Source organism: Pipistrellus kuhlii, unplaced genomic scaffold, assembly GCF_014108245.1.
Source record: "Pipistrellus kuhlii isolate mPipKuh1 unplaced genomic scaffold, mPipKuh1.p scaffold_m20_p_1, whole genome shotgun sequence".
NCBI classification, from domain to species: domain Eukaryota; kingdom Metazoa; phylum Chordata; class Mammalia; order Chiroptera; family Vespertilionidae; genus Pipistrellus; species Pipistrellus kuhlii.
The window spans coordinates 43,918,672-43,935,884 of NW_023425404.1; the positions used below are offsets into that span (position 1 = coordinate 43,918,672).

The 17,213-nt window shown below is 47.7% G+C and overlaps 1 protein-coding gene across 1 annotated transcript in view; it reads left to right on the forward strand.

The window, feature by feature from the left end:
- The window catches only part of MYO5C (myosin VC), an 85,683-nt gene that overhangs the window by 51,673 nt on the left and 16,797 nt on the right, over positions 1–17,213 (forward strand). The window contains exons 20-31 of the mRNA XM_036441710.2: positions 1,608–1,773; positions 2,425–2,571; positions 4,320–4,484; positions 5,821–5,914; positions 7,851–7,914; positions 10,201–10,381; positions 12,331–12,424; positions 12,747–12,810; positions 12,896–12,976; positions 13,972–14,152; positions 16,226–16,319; positions 16,826–17,025. Of these exons, the coding sequence (XP_036297603.1) occupies positions 1,608–1,773; positions 2,425–2,571; positions 4,320–4,484; positions 5,821–5,914; positions 7,851–7,914; positions 10,201–10,381; positions 12,331–12,424; positions 12,747–12,810; positions 12,896–12,976; positions 13,972–14,152; positions 16,226–16,319; positions 16,826–17,025 (1,531 nt within the window). The remainder of the gene's footprint in view (positions 1–1,607; positions 1,774–2,424; positions 2,572–4,319; positions 4,485–5,820; positions 5,915–7,850; positions 7,915–10,200; positions 10,382–12,330; positions 12,425–12,746; positions 12,811–12,895; positions 12,977–13,971; positions 14,153–16,225; positions 16,320–16,825; positions 17,026–17,213) is intronic.

A 17,213-nucleotide genomic window follows, 5' to 3' on the forward strand; every position in this document is an offset into this window, starting at 1 on the left:
GCCTGATCCAGCCACTGCCCTGCTCCTGTTCTGGATGCCGCCAGCAGCCCCTGTTTCCTACCAAAGATACTCAATCTTTTCTTTATTTTTTAAAATATGTTTTTATTCATTTTAGAGAGGAAGGGAAAGGGAGAGAGAGATAGAAACATCGGTGATGAGAGAGAATCATTGATTGGCTGCCTCCTGCATGCCCCACACTGGGGATCGAGCCCACGACCCGGGCAGGCACCTTGACTGAGAATAGAACTGTGACCTTCTGGTTCATAGGTTGATGCTCAACCACTGAGCCACACTGACCGGGTAGCATTCAATCTTTGCTATAGCCTGGGTGCATTCATAAGAATGGAAGCTCCATGAGGACAAGGACCGTACTTGTCTGGTTTCCATTGCATCCATTCTAGGACCTAGCAGAGTGACTGTAACATAGTAGATGATATATCTATATCTATCTATCTATCTATCTATCTATCTATCTATATTTCAATTAAAGGCCTGGGGCATGAACTCGGGTCGGGTCCCTTGGCCTGGCTGATTGGGGCCAATCGGGACAATCCCCCGGTCTGGGATGGCTGGCCAGGGGGAGGGACCACTGGAGGTTGACTGGCTGTGGGAGCGCACTGACCACCGGGGGGCAGATCCTGAGCTTGAGCGTCTGCCCCCTGGTGGTTAGTGTGTCATCAGAGCAACCAGTCGACCAGTGATAAAGGTTGCTCTGATGACACACTGTTTCCATCTGTTTTTCTAACCTCATTGACTATTAATTTTCTGCATGTATGACATATTCTAGGAATTTTAGACAGAGTCTCTTTTTCTGAACATTCCAGCCCTGCTAGGCTTCCAGTATGGAATGCTTTTCCAACCTTCGCTGTCCTTTTCCATCAAGGGCTGGCTCACAGATCAGCCCTTCCCAAGCAGTTCAGTAAGATCTCGCTTACGGATCTTTTAGCGGATATTCTACTTCTCTCATATATCACTTGGCCACTTGTAAGTCTGTCTGGTTCACAAGGTGGTGAATCCTGAAGGTAAGAGCTTTGTCGTCTTCTCCAGTCCTTTGGATAGAAGTCAACAAATGTGTTCTGTGAGAGCTGTTAGGGCCCTGCAGTTTCTCTCAGTTATTCACCTCTGCCGTGTAGCATGACATCAGGCACAGGGAAGATTGTAAAGCATAGGTGTGGTGTGTTCCTGTAAAACCTGACGGTCACAGGTGGAGAGCTGCAGGCTTGGCCCTGAAGCCCTGGTTTGCCACTCACTCCCTGACCTAGCACCTTCAGCCCAATGGCCCACAGAATGAATAAACAGGTGAAGGAGCAAGAGCAATGCCAAGGCACAGGTTTGTTGCCACCATCCCTGTGGGCGTGAGGGAGGCGGATTACCAGCCTGGATGTGAGGGGTGTGAAGTTCCTCATGCCCGGAGCCAGCATATTCAGATGAGGGTGAAAGGGGAGACGGTGATGATTGATCTCAGTCTGGCATTACAATAAACCACTCACAGAGCATAATGTGTAGATTTGCAGGACATGTGACTCTTCCTTAGCAGGAAAGAGCACACGCTGCAGAAGCCAGTGCTCCGTGGGTAACAGGTTGACTCCCCATTCTTCTTAACCAAGGAGAGCTGTGACCGCGGCGGCCTTGAAAGAGGCCTGGGCAGCCATCATCATCCAGAAGCACTGCCGTGGGTACCTCGTCCGCAGTCTGTACCAGCTGATCCGTGTGGCCACCATCACCATCCAGGCCCACACCCGAGGATGCCTGGCCCGGAGGAGGTATCGCAAGGTGCGGCCGGGACCACAGGCTTCCCCAGAGCTCGTGTTATTTTTCATCAGCAGTACTGGAGTACCTCATTTTCTTGCTCTTCACAGATATTGTGGGGGGTTTTAATATGTAAATTGAAGGTTTGTGGCAACTCTGTGTTGAGCAAGCCGATCAGCACCATTTTTCCAACAGGCTCAGGTGATGGGTAGCATTGTTTAGCAATAAAGTATTTTTTTTATTGTTATGTGCTTTTTTTTTAGATATAATACTACTACACACATAATAGACTACACTATAGTGTATATATAACTCTTACATACCCCAGGAAACCCAACAATTCTTGATACTCACTTCACTGTGATATTCACTTTATTTCGGCTCCTGGAACTGAGCCACAGTACCTCTGAGGTGTGCCTAGAGTGAGATAGTGTTTCTGCATGAAGACCTTCCTAGAGCAGGAAGCTCTGGTCTGTGAATGTCCAGGACATGGCTGCTACAGGTGGGGTTTGGCCTATTGTTTCAAAGTCTGTTGTAGGTCCCTACGGGTGGATTACAAGAAATCCATCTTTTCACTGTGGGAACCTTGTGGTAGTTGCACCTCCCAACATTGGAGGCGACGATGAGAGAAAGAATGGCGAGCCAGTTTGCATTTCACAAACTCTTGTTTTAAAGATGCTGGAGGAGCACAAGGCTGTGGTCCTTCAGAAATATGCTCGGGCCTGGCTGGCCCGGCGCAGGTTCCAGAGCATCCGGCGGTTCGTGCTCAACATTCAGCTCACGTACAGGGTCCAGCGCCTGCAGAAAAAGCTAGAAGATCAGGTAGGTGTTCCTAATGGATCTTTCATACTTACTTGCTTCAATAGATATATTTTGTCCTGGGCCAGTTACTTGGCTATGCAGTCAAATTTACACTCATGCCGGAGGTGAGGTTCACATGCACCCTGAGCTGGGAAGCAGAAGCACATTTTAAAGGGCTGCTGCATATGGTCGTGCAGGTTGTACACTGCACAGGGCAGCTGCCCAGGAGGGCCGGTGGGGCTGAACCGAGCCTGGCTCTGCCTGCCAATCCATGTGTCCTGGCACAGAGACGGGCTGCCTGGAGGCAGGGGTGCCTTTTTTAATTTGCACAGAGCTGCTGTCTGGGTGCCAAGCCAGGCTCCCTCAGGGAGGTCTTGGCTCAGAGGAGCTGCCATTTCCTAATCTGCCCGAAGGTCCACCGGGCCCAGCTGCAGCCCTGCCTAGTGTGAGAAGACTCCCCGTGCCATTCCCACTGCTCTCCACCCACGGGCGGGGCTGTGCAGTATGCAGCGTCCAGGTCTGTGAAGCTCACTCCTGGGCTGCCTCCGCTTATGCTGAGAGTCTCCTGAGGTGAACTTTATTTATTTACTTATTTAAAAAATATATTTTATTGATTTTTTACTGAGAGGAGGAGAGAGCGATAGAGAGCTAGAAACGTCGATGAGAGAGAAACATCGACCAGCTGCCTCTTGCACACCCCCCTACCGGGGATGTGCCCGCAACCAATGTACATGCCCTTGACCGGAATCAAACCTGGGGCCCTTCAGTCCGCAGACCGATGCTCTACCACTGAGCCAAACCGGTTTCAGCCTGAGGTGAACTTTAAATGCAGCCTTAACTGTACCATGAGGATCCTTAATGAATGGATCAGCGTGCAAGCAAATACACTTGACATTTTGACACAGTTTCCCCTATTGCACTGCTGTGTGGCAGGCCTGTGTTACGTGGCTTGTGCAGAACATCGTACCATGTTCAAGGTGTTGGCTGAGCTGGTTTCCACTGAGTTGTCTCCCCTGGGCTTTCAATGGCCATCTCCTCACCATGTCTATGTGTATATATATATGTATATATTTACATTTACATTTACATTTATATTTATATTTATATTTATATTTATATTTATATTTATTGATTTTAGAGAGGAAGGGAGAGAGAGAGAGAGAGAGAGAGAGAGAGAGAGAGAGAGAGAGAGAGAGAGAAACATCAACGATGAGAGAGATTCACTGATGGGCTGCCTCCTGCATGCCCCATACTAGGGATCGAGTTGGCAACTCGGCATGTGCCCTGACCGGGAATCGAACCGAGACCTCCTCCCTTTGTCTTCACATCACCTTCCTTCTGTGTGTGTCTGTGTCCTGATCTCCTCTTATAAAAACACCAGCCATACTGAATTAGGTCCACCACATGGCCTCGTTTTACCTTAGCTGTGTTTGAAGTCAGTCACATTCTGAAGTGCTGGGTATTAGGATGTCACCATGTGATTAGGGGGAAGTGGGGAGCCCGGTTCAGCCCACATGAGAGTTGCCTGGTGCTCTGGGGCTAGACCGGCCCCGCAGCAGAAGAGTCCACCAGCTCAGGAACGTGAACCGACCAGCCCTGCCTCGCTGTTTTCCCTGGCACGAGGATGCTCCTCCACACCTCACAATGATACACGTGGCCAGCCTAACTGGACCTCTGAGACTTAGGTGCCATGTTAAAGGCTGTGAGAAGCCAAGGGAATGGCTGCTTCATTTGGGATAAACCCCTGAGCACCTGCTGTTCTTCTCTAGAACAGAGAGAACCACGGGCTGATGGAGAAGGTGACCAGCTTGGCTTCTGCTCGGGCCAGTGACGCGGAGAAGATTCAGAAACTGGAATCGGAACTGGACAGGGCAGTTGCCCATAGACGCAATTACGAGGAGAAGGGGCAGAGATACAAGGCTGCTGTGGAAGAGGTCGGTGCTGGCTGTGACTGGCGACCGCTGTGAGCCTTCCCACGGGAGGGGCCTAAGTGTGTGTCCCCACAGAGCCCCCGCTGTCAGAGGGCCCCCCCCTCAGAGAACAGAGGGCAGAGCCGAGCCCAGGGAAGAAACACAGTATGACGGCGCCTCTTCCTTTCGACTCTTGTCAAGGGACGAAGGCCAAGAAGGAGCCCTATGGCTGCTTCCCCCTCTGCCAGGACCATCTTGGTCCCCAGTTGCTGGCCCACCTGGTGTGAGCCCTGGGCACCTCACCCAGAACAGCAGCGCAGAGCTCAGGTGTGGGGGAGGGAGGGGCGAAGGGGGGTGGCAGAAGAGCAGCAGATGTAAAAATCCAGCGTCCCTGCCCTATGCTTGTCTTTGCTGCTGTCTGGCTGGGTGGCCTTAGGCAAGTTGCCCTCACCCTCTCTGAACTTCAGTTCCTTGTATGTAAAACAGAAATGACGAAAAGTGACTTGGCAGCATTGTTGCGAGGATGAAATTTTCAGATGAAATCATTTAGCTAAATGCCTGTCACAGAGCCCTGCACCGAGTGAGCTGGTATTTTCTAAGGAGGTGTCTTTATTCACATCCATCCTCCTGCACCCAAGGTTGTGGCAGCCTGGAGTCCTGAGCATCTCTCTGCCTCCCCAAGGCCTGGTGCCTGGCTGCTGGCACTGCTCACACTGCTGGTCACTAACCATCCATCAGCGCCTTCAGCTGCCAGCCCGGCAGACACTTGACCAAGAAGAGCTAAAATAGTAGAACTTACATCACAATCACACAGCCTGCCTTCCTGAGTCATAACACTTTCAAAATGTGAATCCACAGTATATCACAAATAATTTACATCATATTAAATAGATACATACCCTGTGTGTGGAGAAGCTCAAGAAAGGGATAGAAAAAAAAAAGAAAGAAAGAAAGAAAGAAAGAAAGAAAGAAAAGAAAGAAAGAAAGAAAGAAAGGAAGAAAGAAAGAAAGAAAAGAAAGGGATAGAGAAGATTCCTTGACATGTGAGGTGACCTTGGTTTGGTCTGGTGCCTTGATCTCAGCCCTTGCAGGCTCGGAACTGGTGTCTGCTTGCAGTCACCTGGAGCTCTTGCATGCAAAAGTAAGTGCAGTGTGATGCTGTGCACTGGTGCTGGCTGCTATCCACGGATAGAGTGTGTGTGTTTGTGTGTGTGTGTGTGTGTGTACACATGCATGCATACATACATACACATACACATGCACATACTATTTTAAAAAGACATAGCTTTTCACCAAGTAGGACAGTAGTAACAAAACTTAAAATGAGGTTTTCCAAGAAGTTTTTGCTTCCCTTTGCTAGAAATTGGCAACACTTCAGAAGCATAATTCGGAGCTGGAAGTACAAAAAGAGCAGATACAGCGGAAGCTTCGGGAGCAGACTGAAGAGCTGAAAGGTAAAGCCCAGGGCGGCCTGATTCACCCACCCATGCGGTCGCTTGTCCGGTCATTCCGGAATAACCATTGGCAGTGAACCGAGGTTTAGGCCGCATCGGGAATCTCTGGTGTCTCCTTAGTATAACAAGAATGTTGTTGCTCCACATAAAATAACTACCTTTAAATTGTGGTAACAGTTCCCTCTAGATTCATCTGTTTGTTTCCATCTTTGTCAGACAGCACAGCAATCCCTGTCTCAGACCCTCCCTGGGCCACTTGCAAGGTACAGATGTTTGGCCCTAAGCCTGGAGCCTTTTCATCACAGGTGGAAAGGATGTGTGTCTGTGTGTATGCATGGGTGTGCTGTGGGGGTTAGGATAATGTTGGTGTCGGGTTTGTTGTTTGCCAAGGATTTGCAGTCAGAGTGCATAACTGTCCGCCTTACTTGATCTAAGGGTACCCTGGCCCTGAACTAAGGGCATGCTTCCCTCATGAGCCACAGCACCCCCAGGCTGTCAGGCGCAGATGCTTGGAACCAGGGGTGGTACCACTTTTATTTAGGGTGTGAAGCAGCCACTCTTAGCCTGGCTCTGTCCATTTGTAGCTTTCCAACTTGAATTCTAATCGTAAGCACTTGCTAAACCCCAACAGGCTCATGAACCTGGTGGTTCCCGACCAAGTGGTTTAAATCACCACACTCGATTGCCTGTCTTTTCCAGGGAGCTTTTTCCTTAAGCTCTGACCTGGGGCACATGAGATCCAAGGATTCAGGCCTGGGCATCTAGCATACCCTTGCCAGCCTGCTTGCCCCGAACTTCCCTCCCCTCCTGGCCTGATCGCCCCTAACTGCCTCTGCCTTGGCCCCGCCACCATGGCTTTGTCTGGAAGGACATCCAGAATGTCTCCCAGTCTAATTATTGTAGCATATTACCCTTTTATTAGTTTAGATAGACATGCTGGCTTCTAAATTTAACCTTAGGCGTCTTCCCTCATGTTTTCTGGCTGACTCATGATGTTCTAAAGCAATCATTTGATTCAAAAACATTTGACACTGCACCGGACAAACTATTACCTAAACTGTTGGCTTTTTTTTTTAAACCAAATAATTTGGAGGATTGCTATTATAACTTCATCCTTGGGCTCCCCTCTGGGGCAGGACTCAGAAACCTGGCAAACTCAAGAATGAGGTGTCAGCTAAGAGCAAATAGGGACACCCCGCTCTGATGGGCTGCATCTGTCATCTGCGCCTATTTTGAAAGGCACCTGTCATTTGTGGACATACTGGGGATGTGGGATTGTCATGGCCGGAGGCTGTCCAGACCCTCTGCTACCTTAACCTGCACTCTGTGTTAGAGACCCCATATTTAAATGAAGACATTATTTTCTTGGTTATCATGAATGACTGGTTTCAGTCAAGGTGCCCCCCAGGACACTGGGCAGTATCTGGACACATTTTTAATTGTCACAAGTGGAGAAGGTGCCGCTGGATTCTAGTGAGTAGAGGCCAGGGATGCTGTGCAATATCCTACAGTGCACAGGGGACACCCCCCCCCCCCACGATAAAGAATTACCTCCCTTGAAGTATCATAATGCTAAGATTGAGAAACCCTATCATAAATTGATTATTTTCTCCCCAAAGGGTTTCTGTTTACTTTTAATAAAAAAAAATATTTATTATCCCAAAGCCAATATGCCTAATTTTAATCAAACAAATGATATTCAAACCAATCAAAGTAATATAAGTGAAACTATAGATTTCAATATGACAAATTTGTGAGGATTATTATTTTGAACCCCCGGACCTGTATTTCTAGTTTATAAAGTGACAGTTACACTCGTTGTCCTATTAGGAATAAATACCCCACGACTGTTCTTACACTCACACTTTCTTAAATGAGACGTGAAGCAATCCAGGCATTGGTGTGCGTTAGGTCAAAAAGCATTGTCTTTTCACAGGGAAAATGGATGACCTCACCAAGCAGCTCTTCGAGGACGTGCAAAAAGAAGAACGACAAAGAATGTATGAAACACAGGTTGCCTTACAATTGCCACTGTCTCTCTCTGCTGTTTTCTACTTTGCTTCTTGGCTTGCAGATAGCAGGTCACAGGCCGGAGAACAGGGTGTGCGTATTTGTAGGCAGTGAAGACGTGGCTGGAGGTTTGGGAGAGCGAATGCCCTACCTGTGCACCTTGCAGACACTGCCTGGGTTCTGCAGTGTGGGCAGGGGACCCTGGGAATTTCTTGCTTTCCCTTTTTTACCGAGACTGTAAGGAGTTCAGACACTGCTACCCTTTCAACTTCCCTGAAGCCTAAGAAGTAAGAGTATTGCCTAGGAAATGAATCTCCCTCTCCACTCCTGTTACACCTGCTCACGTGACTTGTCCCACACAGTAAGGGATATGAAACCCTCACAGAAACTAAGGCCGCTCCCTGTGGCCTTGTCAATATCAAACCCTTTACTAATCTCCAATCTGGGCTCCCTTCTCTTAAGAAGTTAACTGAAAGGTTTTAGATCCCACAGTAGGGAATGCGGAGCAAGGTGTTGGGAAGAAATGGAACATTCTTGGCATCCAGGGTGTAGGGGGCTAGGAGGCTCAGGGCTTCCTGGGGTGGTAGGATATGCAGCCTCCGCATGCAGTTAGTCAGTAGCCTGGGTCTGGGTGGGGAGGAAGATGCCAAAAAGCTAGGGGAGGGAGTGTCACTGAAGAGTCCAAAGAGCTGACAAAGGGTCTCATGATCCTGCATCGGTTTTAAAATAGAGACATTTGACTTTACCTTGAAAAATCTATTTTTCAATGAACTTTTAACTCTAGGGAAGGAGTCCGGTTTTTGGACCCTCACTGTGTACTAGGGCCACTTGGGAGTGACCATTGTAAGCACGAGGCTGAGAGAGCCAGGCTGAGGCCAGGTCACCTTGAGCTCTTTGCAAACCTCATCAGCACTCACCTGTAGCTCGGTCTGGTCCCTGGTCAGCTGAACGGGGACATCTTGGCCACTGTCACAACCCGACAGAGGCACAAAGAAGCCCACAGTCTGTGGGAAGAACACACCTGCCTCATTTAGGCTACAAATTTAAGTTTGTTTTTACATGTGACTGCCGGCTGCAGTCTGCTTCTTCAAAGGTATTTTGCTGGCCTCTTAGGAGTACTGAGGGTTTTCTTGGTTTTGTATTTTTAAATATATTTTTACTGACTTCAGAGAGAGGAAGGGAGAGGGAGAGAGAGAGAGAAACATCAATGATGACAGAGAATCATTGATTAGCTGCCTCCTGCACACCCCACACTGGGGATGGAGCCCACAGTCCGGGCATGGGCTCTGACGGGGAAGCGAACCTCCTGGTTCATAGGTCTACGTTCAATTGCTGAGCCCCGCCGGCCAGGTGACTGTGTGTGGGGGGGGGAGGGGGGGAGGGGGGGGCGCGTGGGAGGGGGGGAAAGGGGGAGAGGGAGGGTTTTAAAAACCTGAAAACAAAGTTTAAATTTTTGATAATATCTATAAAAGGAAATGAAACAAAAACCTATTGGGAATGTGACTCTCTTCCTCAGGGATTTTCCTTTCGTGCTATAAAAGCAAGTCATAAACCTGTCAACAGTTTAGCAAGTAGAATGGTAACTCATAAACTCATAGAGCCCCTAGGTCTGCTTCAGTTCTACCTGGGCTGCTGTGGACTGTGTTGGCTGGTCTAGGTCATGGGTCTCTCTTCAGTTATTTTCTTGGTCATTCACCCATATTTAACTGAGCAGCCGTCTCACGAGGAATTGGGTTTTCCTGGAAGTTGGGGCACCTGAATTTGCTGAAACTTATTCTAGAATCTTTGAAGGGCTGGATGCTTTGACATATTATTAATAAATGACTGCGCTAACTTGGGTAGCACCAGGCCAGAGCCCTCCAGGAACCTTGGGACTTGGCAGGGGCCAGGACTTGGCCAAGCGTGCCAAGGTCTTTGCCGAGGGATGTGGCCCCTCCGAGAGGGGCCACATGGAACTGGAATGGCTTTGGGAATACAGTGCCCCAACCACCACTGAGACTGTAAGTTCAACCTCCTGTGCTGTGTTTCCTCTGTGTGGGACCATGTTAGCGCCACACTTCTCAGATCAGAAAGTGGAAGAAGCTTCCTTACCCTAAGGGGACAGGAAACAGTCAGCTAAAAATAAGGCCATTATTATGGGAACTGTCACAATAGATCCTAATTAACTTGTCTCCTCCTTTCTGGAATCTCCTCTTATTTTCAAAATGATGTATCGTTCTAACTCAGGGTAAAGACTTTAGAGACAATTCTGAATTATTTTTCCTTTTGCTGCCTAGTCTTCTTGAAAAAAGCTTTGAACTGAAAACACAGGACTATGAGAAGCAGATGTGCTCTTTGAAAGAAGAAATCAAAGCTCTCAAGGATGAGAAAGTGCAACTGCAGCGCCAGCTGGAGGAGGAGCGGGCCACCTCGGGGGACCTGCAGGGGGAGGTGGCCCGGCTGAGCCAGCAGGCCAAGGTAGGGGCTTCCGCTTCCACAGCTCCCTCTGAGCCAGGTCACTGCACAGGGTGTGTGGGGGGGGAGAGGGGGAGGGTGAAGGGGGAGCAGCTTTAGTTTCCCACAGGCTCAGGCAGCTAAATGCAAATGCGTGTGTGAAGCCAGAAGCGAAAGGACCCTGATTACTTCAGTTCCTCCCAGTATAAAGCCTCAGCCGCCTTTGATTTAACAACAATGGCTTTTCCTATTTTAAAGGTCAACTCTCTTGTTTAAAATTACATTTACATAAAGCTACTCAAATATCTTGACCTAGAGAATACATCCAAATTAAATTATAAATGGACATGAGCTCTTACACAGTCCATCATGGTGTTATCCTATATAATAAAAGGCTAATATGCAAATTGTCCCCTCAACCAGGAATTCGTGCACCGGGCCTCTAGTGGAACTTTAAATGCCTGTATTAAAAACACATTGCCGTACTGTCAGAATCTTACATTTTAGACTGTTGCCAGCAACTCTCACAAAAGCAGTGTTGCGTGCTTGGACAGTCAGGCTTAACTGGAATCCCTTCCCCGCCAGAATGTTCCTGTGTTCTTAAATGCAAAACATGTCTCTGCAAGGTTGGAAAGTTTTTAAGCTGCCACTGAATATGTGAAACACATGTTAGTAGAGTTTGTGAAGATTTTGCGAATATTCTGGTTGTCATGGACGAGCCGTGCATGATTTAGAAGAGCTCTAGGAATCCCCCCGAACTCGCCTGTGGACTCCACAGCAGAGCTGTCCGTAACCTCTGTGCCCGGGGCCCCTGGTGCTTACAGTGAGGGGTGGGACCACCTCGCTCTCCGCAGTCACATGAGACCGCTGTCCCTCTGGGAGTCGGCCACCTGGCTACGGTCTGCATCTTGGAAAAGCATGTGGCTACACTTGGAGTAAGGCACCGATACTTGTCACTACCTCTTTGGGAACAAAAACTACGGCCCAGACTCTCCAGTGTGGCGATTAGTCTCATTTGCAAAGAAAGAAAATATATCATTATCAAGTTATGTGTGTTATAATCCGTCTATATAGATATACTTGTAACCATGACTGAAACATTACAGAGAGCGGGGCTTTCGGATTGGATAGTCCTGGGGCCCCACCAATTTGCCGTCTGATCCTGAACATGCCGTGTACTGTATGCAGCTTCTGTTTTCTAACCTATAGAAGGTCACCCTATCACCCTATGAGCCTGTTTTAAGGAGGCGGTTGTATATGTAAAATGACCAGCAAATGTCAATGTGGTCTCCTTTCCCACGCCCTGTAGAAACAGAATTTGTATGCAGGCCTTAAACACTTGGACTAACTGAGAAAATGTCAGCGAGAGCTTAGTCACCTCTGCCCCCCAAAGGTTTGTTCAAGCACAAACCTGACATCCTTGCTCAAGCTGAGCCGATCAGTAAAAGAGGCAGGATACAGCCTCTTCCCGACAACCAGGGCTACCCCTCAGGGTACCCCCAGCACGCCCCATGGCCACCCCCCAAATTCTGGGTGTGCCTGGCTCTGCCACTGCGCCACTCCTAAACCCAGCTGGACCCAAACCCATACTTCCAAATGTAACGGCCTTGCCCACATCCAATAGTTCAAACTACGGTGAAAGAGAATCAGCCCCTTAGAATTTCCTTCTCTGGGCTCTCCTTCCTCCCCACCCCACCAAAGCTTGTAGCAAGTAGCTATTGTTTCCCTTTAGGTAGGGAAACCAATTCTGTTGATATGACTGAGCAGATCTGGAAATAACAGTATTTTGGGGCAGTTAAACATGTATCAAGGCCACGCTGTATGTATGGGCAGGAATGGTTTAGCAAGAGTTTAGCTAAGAAGTAGCAGTGAGAATGCCCTGTATGGGTAGATGGTGCTGTAGGAGTGTTCCCCCTGTCTGATAAAAATCACAACAGCTCTTTTTTCTTCACCTGGTCATTGCTGTGATTCAGACAATCTCTGAGTTTGAAAAGGAGATAGAGCTACTTCAGACACAGAAGATAGACGTGGAAAAACATGTGCAGTCACAAAAGCGGGAAATGAGAGGTAAGAAAACCATGAGGCACTGAGCCTATGGGTGCAGTCTGAATGTATCAAAAGTGTCACTGGTAAGGAAATGCTCCTTTGATTGGCATGAGGCTGGTTGGTTAGCTGGTTGGTTGGTTAGCTGGTTGGTTAGCTAAATAGCTGGTTGGTTGGTTGGTTGGTTAGTTGGTTGGATAGTTGGTGGGTTAAATAGTTGGTCAGTTTCTTAGCTGTTGGGATGGTTAACAAGCTGGAGACTCTGTGAAGGTAACTGGGCCCTAGAAAGAGAACAGGATAAATCAGGCAAGAATGTAATTTATACCAGCTCTGTCTTTTCTCTCAGAAAAGATGTCGGAGATCACCAGGCAACTCCTCGAAAGCTATGACATTGCAGATGTGAGAAGCAGGTAATCATTTTTGCATTATCAAACAGTTAGAAACGTGTAACACATGAGAGAGACGATAGACTTTCTTACCCTCCTTATTTTCCAGGCTGTCTGTGGAAGATCTGGAGCATTTAAATGAGGATGGAGAACTTTGGTTTGCTTATGAAGGACTAAAGAAAGCAACCCGGTGAGGAATTCCTGCAGGGTTTCTTTCCCCCCCAGAGATAATAGACGATTGGAAAGTGAAAAGTTTCTCTTACATAGATTTGACACATAAAATAAATTTCTTACAGTAGAATGATCTAATAGTCACTGAAAATATTTCTTTGAGAATTAAGTAATTGGTAAAAAAAATTATGGGATAAACTCTTTATGGGATAAAATGCTGAGTGATAAAACTCATAACCTATACAGTAAAACTGATTATATCAAACTAGAGGCCCAGTGCACAAAAATTCATGCACTTGGGGGTGATCCCTCAGCCCGGCCTATGCCCTCTGATAATCCAGGACCCCTCGGGGATGTCCACCTGCCAGGTTAGGCTCACTCCCTGGGGGATCAGACCTAAGCTGGCAATCAGACATCCTTTGGCAGCCCAGGAGAGTGGGCCTAAGCCTCAGCCAGACATCCTTAGCGCTGCCGAGGAGGTGGGAGGGTTTCCTGCCACTGCCGCTCTGCTTGCAGCCACCAGCCCAGCTTGTGGCTGAGCAGAGCGCCCCCTATGGGAGCGCACTAACCACCAGGGGGGCAGCTCCTGCATTGAGCATCTGCCACCTGGTGGCCAGTGCGGGCCATAGCAACTGGTCGTTCCCAGTTGCTGTTAGGGTTAATTTGCATATTACCCTTTTATTATATAGGATTTGTTTTGACAAATGTTTAATGAAATGTATCTTCTCTGGGCTCATTATTGCATCATAAAGACATTTTTAAACCATTAGAGTAAAAATGTAACTTTAATAATGTCTAAAATAATATTTGTTACTAACTGCATGTTAATACTACCTATGCTTTTTTAAGTTTTATAATTCTGCGTTCCTAGTTTCATACCCTGTAGCGATGTGCATATAATTACGCTTTCTGTACTTAGCGCTTGGCTCTGGTGGTGGGTTTTCATAGCTGTTGCACGTGCACACACCCAGAGCAAAGAACACGTGGCTAATTTCTCAGTCCCTCCTCTAACAGCGTCCTGGAGAGCCATTTCCAGTCCCAGAAGGATTGCTATGAAAAGGAGATAGAAGCTTTGAACTTCAAAGTAGTACATCTAAGTCAAGAAATAAACCACCTGCAGAAATTATTTAGAGAAGAGAATGACATCAATGAAAGTATTCGGCATGAAGTTACCAGGCTGACGTCAGAAAACATGGTATGGTCTCAGCCATGAGCCCCGGTGGTGGGTACTATTCTGGAGGTGTTATTCATTAGCCAAGTCATATGCAGTTTCTTGGCAATAAAACAGTGGATCAGACTTCTGTTTTCTAGGAGTGAAATGCATGGGTCAGAAGAGAAACTTATATTACGTCAGGCTGGAGAGCACTCTGATTTGAAAGTATGTGTTTTTTCCATAGGATGAATCCACATTCTGTGTGTGTGTGTGTGTGTGTGTGTGTGTGTGTGTGTGTTCTAAATTTAGCCAATACCTCTTGGAAATTGACAAAAGCAACATTAAGGTAAAAGGATAATTCGAGAGAGGCATGCACTCAGGTCAGTCTCTCTATTCCCGCTCCTCATCTCACCTTTTCAGAGGCCTCCCCTCCTGAGATGCCCATTCTTTCCTCCTGCACATGTCTCATCCTTTCTGCTAACTCATGCCTACTGGCATGGAGAAAGGCTTTATAATTCTCGTCACTCAAAACTATTTCTTTCTTGGCCCCACATCCCCTGTAGCTACCACTCTATCCCTTTCTTTTTTCCTTTTTGGTAATCCTCATCCAAGGATTTTCCTTTTTTTTTTTTTTTTTTTTTGAGAAAATGGAAGGGAGGTGGAAGGGAGGAGAGAGAGAGAGAGAGAGAGAGAGAGAGAGAGAGAGAGAGAGAGAGAGAAACATTGATTTGAGAGACATCAATTTATTGCTTCCTGCATGCTCTCCAACCAGGGCCAGGGAATCAACCTGCAACCGCGGTATATGCCCTTGACTGGTAGAACCTGTGACCTTCAGTGCTCAGGCTGACAGTCTACCCACCGGGCTACGCCAGCCAGGGCACCACCCCGTTTCTTTGGGGATGTTGTCAGACTTCTCAGCAGCCATCCAACTGCAATCTCTCCATTCACCTCCCCTTTGCTCTGTAGCCATCCTATTTTGTCATGTGCCCCTACCACTAACTGGTCTGTCTGCATCCAGCTGAGCACAGAGGGATCATTTCCATCCTCCTCGTTGTCTCTCAGTGGCATTTGATGACTTACTCGCTTCCTTTCCTTCCTTATTGTTCTGATGGCTTCCAGGGCACCACCCTCCTAGGTTTCTCATCCCCTTCACGGTTCACCAACTGCCCCTTCTCAGCTTCTTTGCTGTCTCCTCTTCCTCTGCCTAACCGGGAACTACTAGGACCTCTCAGGTCTGTGTCAGCAGGTGAGGAGCTGTGGCCCTGCCCTAGCCAACACGTGGAGCAGGAGTAAGGACCTTCACATCTTTGTTTGGTCCTTGGGTGAAACTTTCATGAGGAATCTGTGTTGAAATCCAACTGCACAAACAAATGTTATTTATTTGAGTGTTAGCAGTGTAGGTGTTTTTATAAACTTGGACAACAGAAAAACTGTTTTTACCTGCTTGAGAGTAGAGGTGACAGACATTTAAAAAACTATACAGGTGGACAAGGACAAAGGATTGAGCCCGCCTAGAATGCAGAGGGTGCAGGGCGACCCCCTCGAGGTGGTCCATCCTTAGATGAGGAGGTGAGGTCTCTGGCTGCCACCTCCTCACATCACCCTCCCTCAGCTCAGCACAGAATTCCCATCCCCCCCTGCCCCTCCACCACACACCCTGCTGTCCGGGAGTCATCCTGATGGGGACCGTGGCTGCTGGAACTGCTTCCTCTGAGCGTACTGGTATTTCTTGTGAATATATAGGTCTCGAGGTAAAAAACCATACCAATCCAGGATAATGTCTTAGCTGGCCTTCTTATATAATTTACTAAAGGCCCAATGCACAAAATTCATGCAAAAGTAGGTCTTCCTTCTCTCGCCTGTCAGCACCAGCTTCCCTCTGGCACCTGGGACCCGTGCTTCCCTTGCAGCCTGGCTTCGGAAGGCCATCCTGAAGGATGTCTGGAAGAATGACCAGTCTAATTAGCATATTACCTTTTATTATTATTATAGATTAGATGTATGTTCCATGGGGTTAAACTCCTCAGCAGTTCTGTTTGCTTCTGATGAGCTCTGAGATTTTAAAGTTCATCGATGAAAGTATTTCATAATCTAATATTTCTAATTCTCTAAAAGATGATCCCAGACTTTAAACAGCAAATCTCAGAACTGGAGAAACAGAAGCAAGACCTTGAAATTCGTCTGAATGAACAGACTGAAAACATGAGAGGTAACTGGGCCCCTCAGGGACCTGCTTTTAGAAAAAGGTTCTCTCCACCCCGGACATGACAGAAGTCACTGCACTCTGACCCCCTGTGGGCCAGGCAGCGGCATGAATGTGAGGAGTGGGCAGGGTGGAGGGTGCAATCAGGTGCATGGGCATCAAAAGGGGGAAGCTGCCTCAAGCTCTGGGGATTGTTGCCACATAGGAATGCAGGCCCAGTGTTGCTTGATAATTCTGGTTTGTTTGTTTGTTTGTTTGTTTATTTATTTATTTATTTATTTGTGTGTGTGTGTGTTTTAAGAGAAGCCATTTTTATGTAAAGTAAAAATTTTATGTGAAATATCACAAGTTTTAAATAATGACTTAAAAATATTTTAAACATTGTTTACACCAAACAAAACCTAATCCTTAGCTGGATACAGTTTAGGACCCCTGACAACTATACATAGGACCAAGCCCAAATCGGAATCCAGTGATGTGGCCCCAAGTACTGACAGTTCTTCTCACTGTAGGAAAATTAGAAGAATCATCTGATCAGTTGAGTCACACTCGAGAAGAAGAGGGAATGCACACCAAAGAGGAGGAGAAGCTGATGGATGACATTCATGCATTGCCAGAGGTCAGCGAGGGCTTGAAGAGACAGGCTGAAACTGAACGCAGAGTGGAGAGTAGCCTCCGGCAGGAAGCGTCCCGTCTCACTATGGAAAACAGGGTGAGGAGTTGACCGAGTGGTTGATAAATGACTGCCTGCCTGTGTGCAGATGTCACAGAGGCGGGGACAGGCCACCTGGAGCACCCGCTGAGCAGCTGTGGGCCAAAGCCACATCAGAGCACTCTGTGTCCTTTTGCAAAGGTTGAGTCCACTCGGGGGAGGCTCAAGGCTCAAGGCTCACAGAGACG